Here is an 11155-nt window from a genome sequence, read left to right as displayed (position 1 = left end):
GTTGGCTGGCAGGCTAGAAACCCAGGAGAGTTGATGTTCTTTTGAGGCCACAGGCCGTCTGCTGTAAAATCAGGAAGACAGATGCTACAGATGAAGTCTAAAGGCATTCTGCTGGAGAATTCTCTTACTCAGGAAAGGCTGGTCTTTTTTGTTCTATTCAGGCCTTCAACTGATTGAAGAAAGTCCCCTCAATGATGAATAGCAATTCGCTTTACTCAGAATCCATCAATTTAGATGTTAATGTAATTCAAAAAAGCCCTCACTAAAATGCCCAGAATACTGTTTGACGAAATAGCTGGGCACCCTGTGGCCCGGTTAAGTTGATACATAAAATTTGCAGTATGTGGATACATAGCTATCAAGACAAGATAACTGCTACTTGAAGCTCACTCACATTCCAAGCAGTGTCCCAAGAGATAAACAAGTGTTTCTGGTTTCTAGCACTGGGAAAGAGACCATTCCAAACTTTGCGGCAAAGAATAGCAACCATTTTATTATGTACATGTATTTTTTTAGATCCAAAATTCAAACAAGGCAGAGAAGGGATGGCTTGTCTCTGCTCTTCAGAGCCTGAGCCTTCAGTTGGCAAGACTCAAACCACTGGGAATCATATAAATGGCTGGAGGCTGGAATCATCTAGAGACTTCTTCAGTAGTGTGTCTGGAACCTGGATTGAGATGATTCGAGCTGGGCTCATCTGTAACTGTCACCCAGAGTACACACATTCCAGAGTAAAACATTCCATGTGACTTGGGCTTCTCTTGACATCACAGCTAGCTTCTAAAAGGGAGCACCTTAGACAGAATGTCTGGAGAGTGAGTATTCCAAGACATCAAGCAGAAACTGCAAGGCTTCTTACAACCTAGCCCCGAAAGTCATGCAGTGTCACTTCCACCATGTTCTATTGGTCACAGGTGATCACCAAGAATAGGCCAAATTCAAAGGAGGGGAATTAGGTACCGCCTCTTGATGGAAGAGCAACAAGTTCACACTGTGGAAGATCATTTGGGTTGAGAAATAAAGATAGATATAGAATATATCACTTTATATATTATATAATTTACTTGCCACAACAAGTAAGCAAAAACCCTATATAATTAATTCAGGTAGAGTTAAACAGAAGAGGTATCCAAAATATTGAGATTGCAAGTGAATACAGGGAATCTTTAGGGTGATGAAAACATTCTAAAATTGAATTGTGGTGATGGCTGCACATTCTGTAAATTTACTAAAAATCATTGTATTGTATACTTTCAGGACACTATGGTACATAAATTATACTACAGTACATCTGTTACATATACAGTTAGCATGCCACAAGTATTGAAGAATCAGAATAAACATGGGTGCTGACTCTAATGCTAGAACAGAGTCCCAGAGATCCCTCTTCATTTACTGGGTAGTGGAAACGTCTCAGATGTCTGGGAATAGGGATGGCCAGGATGACTGGGGGACACTCAGGGGTTCAGAGCAGTAGCTATTTAAAAACTTAGATGAAAATATTTTAACAACCAACATCGAGTGCTTTGACAAGCAGTAAGGTAGAGTAAGGGAACTCAAAGAATAGGCTAGGGGCAGGAGGAGAAGCATTTTAATACGGTAGCGGTAGCAAAGGAAGCTCCTTCCTGAGAAGGTGACCTTTGAACAAAACACCTGAGTGAAGTGAGAGAGGAAACCACAGGAGATCTAGAGGGAGAGAAAACCAGGAAAAAGTAAAAGCAATATATGGCCCTGAGGCAAAAATGAACCAAGTTCAAGGAGGAGCAAGGAGGATGGAAAAACTAGTTGAAGAGAGTGAGGAGAATGCCAAATGTGTATGTCCTATAATCTAGAAGATACCCTACCTATCTCTGCTTCAATAACACAGCAGCTGAAAATACTGATAGGAACGGAGATAAAGTTCCCAATGCCCATAAACTTGATCCTTGGCACGCCCTTCCTGTGGCCCTGATGGAGCCTGGGACTTTGCTCTACTCTGGATTACAGCAGGTGTGGGGCACATATGGCCCCTGAGAAGTTCTGACAGAACGGAGCTTTCTTGGGTGGCCTACCACAGTGTGATTCCTAGGGAGTCTCAGTGCGAGACAGGGATTTCCCACTGCTGCAGGGGACTTTAGATTCTCCACCTTCCCTGATGGGTGCTCTGCATTGCTGTGCTATGCTACTTCTATAGAACTCTCAAACACTGCAAGATGATATGAGGGAATTAAATCGCACCACTGGTTTAGCGAAAGGAACCAATAGTTCCCATTAGATTAAGAAGGCGAGGAATGGAGCTCAGGATTGACTATTGAAAATGAAAAGTGAGAAAACAATAGAGAAAGGAGGAAATAAGAAAGAGGAACAAGGAAGGGTTCAGAAGGCTGGTGAGCTTTAGCCATATCCAAGCAGCCTGTTCAACAAAGAAGCTACGACCACTTGTAGAGATGAGAAGAAAATAAAATAGGGTCTCAGTTAATTCAAGACAACCCAATTGCCTTAGCCTTTGAAACTGGGTTAAAGATCACATAATTGTGGCAGAGAACACAGAGGTGGTGGCTTCAAGCAAAACTAAATTGATCTATTTTTATAAGCAGTATGGCAGCTCTGAGCCTGCCACAGAATTAAGAGAAGCGATGGAAGCCCTCCTGTTGGAGAGCTGTCCTGCAGCTGGAAAATGTGGTCAGTCCTTTCTTTCTCCTCTGTTTCTGTGCTCTAATTTAATATTAAATGGTAATTTATTTATTTTTCTTTTTCATGGATCGGGAGAACAGAAAGTGGGAAACAGAGTAAGGCTGCCTCAACACTAAGCTATGGTAACCTTGGTCCATGGTAATCCCAAGCCATGGTTTCCCTTACAGAATGTATCCTATATTTCCCACCAACATAAATGATGAAGAAAGAGAGAGCGTGCTTATTTTATAACAAACAGTTAACCAAGGAAGCTGAAAGACCATTCCTGCTGTGAAGAGAATGAGTAAAATTGCCATTGCCAGGTAACCAGGTAAAAAGCAGACATTGTGATATTTAGGCCTTCTGTAGAGAGAAATAAATTAGGGTAAGATCGAAAAGGATCTTCAACTATAGTCATTCTTTTTAAGTTCTCCTTAGAGGAGTCTCAAGTCCTAGAAACCCATTCTTCTAATAAAGAAATTCAAATCTAGACACAATAACTCTCCCCAAATTTCTCTTTATAAGAAAATTGATGGTTTGGATGTGATAGTCATTCTGATAAAGGCCCAAGATTTCTTGATAAATAAAAATGTTTCCAACAAAGCATAAGATGTTCCAGAATTGTTAAAACAGCTTGGTTGTTTGTATCCATTTCTATGTTCAAAACCCACATGGAAAGAATTTAGTGCTAGGAAACACTACTATTGAAAAGAATATTGAAGTAAGTTAAATAATATTTATATTTATACTTTATATATTATATTTATAATATAATATATAAATTATATAAATATATATATACCTCCTATTTGTTTGGAAGCAAAAGTTGCAGTTTCTTGAAGTATATATATATACATATGTAAATATGCTTATGCTTATGTGTGTATAATATCTAAACAATCTATTGTTAAATATATTATTCAGTATTTTGATGACTACCCAGCATTTTGTTGAATCCAAGTGGTAATGCTGCAGCAACTGGTACTGCTCCAATGCTAAATGTGTAGTTAGTGGAGCAGGGGGCTAGTAGGGAAAGGAGACTGCCTGGGGGAAATGGGGTAAGTGACAGAAAGAATGACATTAGAGGAGAGGGTCACCAATGGAGTAGCAAAATGAGAACAGGAGGAAGGTGGGAAGACTGAAATGGGAAGAGGGTGATATTAGTAAGCTTTGCTTCTTTCCTGAAAAAAAAAAGAGAGAGAGAGAGAGAGGAGAGGTTAAGTAAAAGAAAAACCAGAATCTGCTAAAATGGGAACAAGATAGATACTGAAACACTGAACAAAAAGCTCTAGAAAGAGAACAGGAAATCTCTGCCCAGATGCCCCAATCTCTACCAAATGTACATTCAGCACCTCCCAGGCCGGGGCTGGCGTCTGTTGCAAGAGGACCCTGTGCTCCTCTCCGTACACGCTGTAGCAAAGAGAATTGTAAATGTTCACGTACAATCAGTTACAAGAGTGTTATCAGAGCTTAGTCTCTCCCCCAGGCTGTGTTTAGACATCAGGAATTTCTCCCACACAAAGTAAGCCAGGGTCTCCCAAATCACTGACAAACAGGAACACAAGGGAAGAACTTTTTTTTTTATTTCAAAGATTTTCTTTTCTTTCTTTTTTCTTTTTTTTTCTTTTCTTTTCTTTTCTTTTCTTTTTTTCTTTTCTTTTCTTTTCTTTTCTTTTCTTTCTTCTTCTTTTTTTTTTTTTTTGGAGTTCAATTTGCCAACATATAGTATATCACCCAGAGCTCATCCCGTCAAGTGCCCCCCTCAATGCCTGTCACCCAGTCACCCCAACCACCCCCCACCTCCCTTGTACGTTTCCCAAGGGAAGAACCTTAAGGAAAGGCAGAATGGTGCCAGATGCAGATCCTCTGCTTTAGGAACAGCTCCTCTGTCCTGGCATCCTGCAACACAGTCTCCTCAAACTTGAACGGGCACGGGAGTCACCTTGGGGATCTTGTTTAAATGCAGATGCTGGTCCGGACGGGTTGGGACAGAAGCTCTGCATTGTGACAAGCCCCTAGTCATGCCAATGCTGCTGGTCTTGGGTTACAGAGCACCCCGGTGACCCCTGAGTGCGTTAGGGTAAGAGAGATAGAGAGAAGGGAAAGAATCCAGAAGCACATTCTCTCCTGCATGTAAATAGAGAGAGAAGGCGGGAAGCCACACATGTTCTTTGTTCATTTACTACCTCACTTCGTCCGACTCCCAAACACCCAGCGTTGCTGCAGTTTCCCTGGAGCACTTGCAGGCAGACGGGCTGCTCTGCTGCACCGATACCAGCGGTGAGTAAGCCCAGTGAAGGAGGGGGGGCTCCCAGGCTCCCCGCACCAGGCTGGTCCCTCCAACTTTTCCTGCCATCTCACCCCATCCTTCCTCCTCAGAGAAAACAGCAGTTGTCTCTGAATCTTGCCAGTCTGAATGGCACGGGCATATTGAAAAGCTTGGGTAATCAAGGCAGAAGTATCGAGAAGGCACTAAAAACCAGACTTGAGGATCGAGGCTAATGGTTTGACTCTGATTTCTACACCTGCCGTAAAGATGTCCCTGATACAGAAGCTTCCTCGGAGCCCCTTGCGTTGGCGCATGAGATGGAAGATGGGGGTGCCTGCACCCTCTTCTCCCAGGGCTGATAATAGCACCTGGGAGAAACTATGTTCGGCCTTGCCAAAGGAGTCTGAATGGATGGATAGTCCGAGCCCAGCTGGGGTGACTTCATCTTACTTTCCTTTGACAGAAACTGCATGTTGCATGATGCAGTGTGGGTGCCCTCAGAGGTAGCTGCCTACGTTTGCATACTTCCTGGCTGACAGAAGACTCCTGCCCGTGCCTCAGGGCCAGGGTGGTGAGTGTCAGTGGGAGGAGTAACCCAAGTTTCACTTCCTTGCTGGTTGGAGCCCAGCCACAGCAGGCTTCTCTCTCAGAGGAGGAGAGCGCCAGGAGCAGTAGAGCCCATCTCTCTCTCTCTCTCTGCCTCTTCCCATAGCAACTGGCAGGGGCTCGGGGACGTGAGGAGCGCGAATGGGCAGAGCAGAGTCTCTCGAAGGGAAGATGAGCACCCAGGATCCTTCAGATCTGTGGAGCAGATCAGATGGAGATGCTGAGCTGCTTCAGGAATTGGGGTAAGAAGCAAGTCTTTTCAAAGTACTTCTTGGGTGACCATTGACTCCCAACTCCCTCCCAGATGTTCACTTCGGTTGACTATCTTCAGCACCCTGCCGTCTCAGTCCTCTTGGCTTTCCACTTCACCCCTTTGTGTCTGTTAGGCATCTTTCTGCTTGGGGCCAATCACATTTTAAAGGCATATAGTATTTTCCCAAGTGTGAAAACATGTAAGCAGAAAAAAATGGGACAAAAATCAAATGTTGGGCATTCTTTGAGACTAGGAACAGGATCGAGATGTATGAGTCGATGCTACTTGGTTTCCTTGGTGCAGATCTGGTTTATGAATAAAAGTGCTGTTCAGAAGTTTGGAGCTCTAAGCTATTGACAGTAAGAGGGCTGCATTGCCAGTAAGATAAACAGAAAGCCTAGCCTATTGCATCGGAGAGGGACTTTTTCAAAAGAGAAAGAATGAGGAAGTGTCTGCACTGTCTCATCTGTGTTTCTCTCTCCTGACACTGCATTTGTCTTGTATGTATGTGTGTCTTGTAGGTGCAACTTTGAGCCTTTTAAATACTAACAAGTCAGGAAGAGGATAAAATTCCGGCCTCAAACAGGTTATAAGTTTAGGTAAGGTGGCTTCATCCTAGTCCTGTCTTTAAGAAGGGACCAGATGAGACAACCCATCAGGGTATTTAATAAAAGAAGCAAGTATTACACAAGAGAGGTGTAGGGGGTTTCCTGGAAAAACTGGACCTTTACCCTAAAGCACCAGAAATATCCTAATGAGGCTGATTTTGACACCTGTGCTTCACAAGAGGCAAGACCAGCACCTCTTCATAAATAGCACTGTCTCCACAGCAACCCAGTGACATAGAGCCTATTATCTCCAACTTACAAAGGAAGAAAATGGCACCCAAGGGGTTGAAGAACTCTCCTACATCACACATCAACAAATGGCAAAACTGGGATTTCAACCTGCAAAAGCCTGTGTTCTTTGCCAGAGAAAAACTGAAACAGGGATAAAATCTCTGCATTAAGTCAGGAGAGATTATATCTTTTGTGTGGTATTATTGTAAAAGTTCTCCATAAGTCCAGCCTTCAGATTTTAAAATGGAGGTCTCAGAATTGAACTCTACCCTCACTAGATAAATCAGATATAACAGTGAGAATTTTCCAGAGTCAACTCCCCTTACTGGGAATTCGGAGTACTCAGATACCACTGTTCTTCTAGGATGAATCTCCAAAGTGAAAGGGTAAAATACCCCTGAGCATCCAAACAGGTGTCACAAAGTCCAGGCACTAAAGCTAGACCCTTGAGCTCTCACTTACAGCCTTATGAAATTATTAAAGTATAATTTGTTACATGCTTCATTATCAATATCCCCAGCCTATGATCAGCAGGAAGCTCCAAAAGAGAAGAGAGACAAAGGAGGTACTCAATTCTGGTTCTATGAGCCCACATTCAATGCTTGAGTGACGCTGTAACCTCCTTGGATGACAGAGATGAGCTAAATGATGTCTCTTCTCTCTACCATATGCCCGCAGCAGGAAGTGACTGTGGGCAAAACCCACAAGGAAAACAGAATTGTGCCTTCCCTCTGTTGTCAAAGAATGGACATTTAATACAACCCAGAAACACCCAAACCAGGTACATTTATACCAAGACTTCTGTATTTCAGAAGGCCTGGAAATTTACTAAATATTTGATGATGGTTTCCATAAAAGGCAAACGGCAGTTAATCTGGGAAAATTGCTCTCTGGTTCAGGTTTTCAACCTTAGCTGTACACTGGTGTCACACAAAAAGTTTTTTAAATTTTCTGTCCATGGGATCCCTGGGTGGCGCAGCAGTTTAGTGCCTGCCTTTGGCCCAGGGCGCGATCCTGGAGACCCGGGATCGAATCCCACATCGGGCTCCCAGTGCATGGAGCCTGCTTCTCCCTCTGCCTGTGTCTCTGCCTCTCTCTCTCTCTCTGTGACTTATCATAAATAAATAAAAATAAATATATTTAAAAAAAATTTCTGTCCAGGCCAAGTGCCAGACAAATGACATTAGGTTCTTGGGAGTGAGCGTTTTCTTTTTAAACTCCCCAAGTGACTCCAGAGAGAGACCAAGGTTGGGAGTCACTGCATAGAGTATTAATCCATCAGAAGTGCTGAGAAAAGTATGATTTTATTTTTCACTTATTGGGAATGTAGCTGAATCTTAAAGGCATTAATAAATGTTGACATTTTGTTTGTTGGTTTGGAAGCAGTTTGCTTAACAATTTTATTGAGGTGTACTTTACAGATAACACACCCTCATTTCAAGTATACAAATCCACAATTTTTAGTGACTTTAAAGAGTGGTTCAAACATCACCATAAATCAATTTTAGAACATTTTCATTTCCCCAATAAGAACATTTAGTAGTATGGTTTATTTAAATACGATCAATAGCATGCTGATAAACCACTTGGACAAGGGATGATTTCTAGAGTCTGCCTATACTTCTACCACAGGCGATTTCAAGCTGCCAAAGGTACAACAACCCACTTGTAAAATTCCTGGAAATTTAATAATGGACTTGAGCAAGTTCTTGTCCCTTCAGGACATCTCTGATATACCTTTAGCAGGTGTTAATATGTCGGAAAACCCGAAAACGAACTGTTACCCCTTGCAGAATTCTGAATATAAGTGAGACTCTTCCTTTGAGACTTTAAGTCACTGGTTAGGTGTGATCTGTACCAAAACTTTGGATTAATTCAGTTTTTAAAAGGCTCCATTAAAACAATATGACTTAATGTAATTGATAAATAATCAGTGGCTGGTTTTAGTGACTTAATTTTTAAATTATTTTAAATATATTACTTGAGTTGTTAGGTAGATTTGTATGTTCGTATTTTCCTCTTTTTTTTTTTAAGATTTTATTTATTTATTCATGAGAGACACAAGCAGAGGGAGAAGCAGGCTCCATGTAGGGAACCCAATGTGGGACTTGATTCCTAGACTCCAGAATCACACCCTGAGCCAAAGGCAGATGCTCAACTGCTGAGCCACCCAGGCGTCCCAATATTCTTATTTTTCATAGATATAAACAGATAATGCGATGGTTAGAGTTCATATATCCTTGTTCTTGGTCCCTATTTTTATTCGGGCTCTGGAATATGTAAACTCCAAAAATTAAACCCTGAACTGCAGCAAATCAATCCATCACTTGCCTTTCTAGGGCACACTTGGCTTACTCAGTACACTGGTTTATTCTTTTCTAAAGTACCCAGATCATGGAACTCTGAGGCATTGCTGAGTCTCATCTATAGAGGGTCAATCTAAAAACATTTATTTTCTTTAATTAGAAATGTATGAATGTGTCCAAAACAAAGGGGAAATAAAACCATCTGTGATTGTTGCTCAGCTTCATTTACACTTTGGAGGGATGGGATTAGGGAAGGAGGTGGACTGTGGGGAGGAAGGAATGGATAAGGGGTGGCCAGAATGGTCAGTGATAAGGAAGAGGTGGGCTGAGAACAGCCGAGCTGTTTGTTGCTTTCAAAATGAAGCAATGGGGAAATGAAACAAGTAGTGACTACTAGAGAGGTCACCTAAATAACTAACTAGATATAAAACTGCTAGTTAGCCAATAATTTAAAGTTCCAGACATTCTTTGATTATAACAATGTTTCCTACAAAGACAATGTATTAAATCAATCAATCAGTCAATCAATCTCTAATTTTTCTACCCCTGAACATATAAGAGGAGGTTAGAATAGATCAGGGGTCAGCAAGTTTTTTTTTGTAAAAAACCAGATAACAAATTTTCCAGGCTTTGCAGGCTTTATGATTTTGGCCACAAGTACTCACATCTGCCACTGTCATGCAAAAACAGCCATAGATAATACAGAAACAAATGACCGTGACAGTGTTCAAACAAAATGTTATTTATGGATAGTGAAATTTGAATTTCATATTATTTTCATGAGTCATAAAATATTCTTCTATGGTTTTCCCCAACCATTTAAAAATATAAAATAATTCCTGTCTCTTAATCTATACAAAAACTTGTACCCTGGCAGGATTTAGCCCTCGAGTGGTGGGTGGTTTGCTGACTCAGGGAACAGATGATGATAATCAAAATGAGTCCTCATTATGAGGCAGACAGTTTTGCATACACTAGCTCTTGTCTTCAGAAGGTACTGGCATTTCAACTTTACATACAAGAAGACTCACTAGTAGAAAAGTCAAGTTCCAGAGAATCTGTTGTGATAGTCATTATTTACTGACCACATACTATGTACCAGCATCATGCCATAATGTCCATTATGTCACTAAGTGTTATGTCCAGTAACACTTTCAATGTGGTATAATTAGGCCCATTTCATAGAGACAGAGAGTGAGTTCAGATAAGTTTGGTGAACCATCCAGGTCACAGACCTCATAGAGGTGCAGGTGAGGGACATGTGTGAGAGCTTACCCCAAAGCGGATGCTCTTTCCACTGATCGAAGAAGCTCTGTGTTCTAATAATGGCAACTGGTAATCATTGGATGTCACTATGTGCCAGCCACTATTTTAAGCTCTTTGCATGTGTGATTTATTAAATTCACACATCACTGTGATAGATACTATCACAAATATCATTTCCATTTACAAATGAGAAAAGTGAAGGACAGAGCTTTTATCACATGTCCAAGTTTACATGCTCAAAAACCTTTAAATCCTAAAGTTTTGTTCCAGGGCTCACATGACTGTGCACTAAAGCAATTTGCTAATTTTCATGAAACTTGTCTCTTCTTATGATAGTAGCTCTATTTGTTAGTACTACTATGAACTGAGAGACACAAAGCAAGTTCTGTGATTACTACTACAAATATTATTACTAAAAGATACTATTCTTAAAAAATAAAAAGATAAAACATACAGAAAAAATAAAATAAAAGACATTTTTCTTTCAAGTTCTTCACATCATATGCATTCTCATGCACACAAAGCTAGGCCAATACCCTAATTAATCAAAACTTTATTGAATTTTGTGTAGATTCCATTTTTCAGAGCTAGACAAACAGAATAGGCTAAGTATAGTAAAGTCAAAGTTTTGCCCTTGTTTTTGTCTTTGTAGAGAGAGTGAGCAGATGCGGATGGGCAGAGGGAGAGAGAGAGAGAAAGAGAATCCTCAGCAGGCTCCATGCCCAGCACAGAGCCTGATGTAGGGTTCTATCTCACAACCCTGAGATCTCGAACCAGGCCAAAGTCAAGATCAGAGGCTCAACCAACTGAGCCACCCAGCTTCCCCTAAAGTCAAAGTTTTAAAGGAATCTGTTTACAAAGCTCTGATACCAAGTAGAGCTATAGAGCTTGTTCCTTTTCTGTGCACAACTCTGTAATCTTGGATTCTAAAAATGGAAGGTAATTCTCTCATGGCTGTAGGGGA

The 11155-nt window shown here is 41.2% G+C and overlaps 1 protein-coding gene across 1 annotated transcript in view; it reads left to right on the top strand.

Moving 5' to 3' along the window:
• Window positions 1–5561: 5561 nt before the first annotated feature.
• The window catches only part of DAPP1 (dual adaptor of phosphotyrosine and 3-phosphoinositides 1), a 45633-nt gene continuing 40039 nt past the window's right edge, over window positions 5562–11155 (top strand). Inside the window, exon 1 of the mRNA XM_055342356.1 lies at window positions 5562–5769. Coding sequence (XP_055198331.1) covers window positions 5669–5769 — 101 coding nt within the window. The 5' untranslated portion in view covers window positions 5562–5668. The remainder of the gene's footprint in view (window positions 5770–11155) is intronic.

The sequence above is a fragment of the Nyctereutes procyonoides genome, unplaced genomic scaffold, assembly GCF_905146905.1.
Source record: "Nyctereutes procyonoides isolate TBG_1078 unplaced genomic scaffold, NYPRO_anot_genome, whole genome shotgun sequence".
Taxonomy (NCBI): Eukaryota; Metazoa; Chordata; class Mammalia; order Carnivora; family Canidae; genus Nyctereutes; species Nyctereutes procyonoides.
The sequence above is the reverse complement of the archived record's forward strand: the minus strand, read 5'-3'. Positions and strand labels throughout refer to the sequence as shown.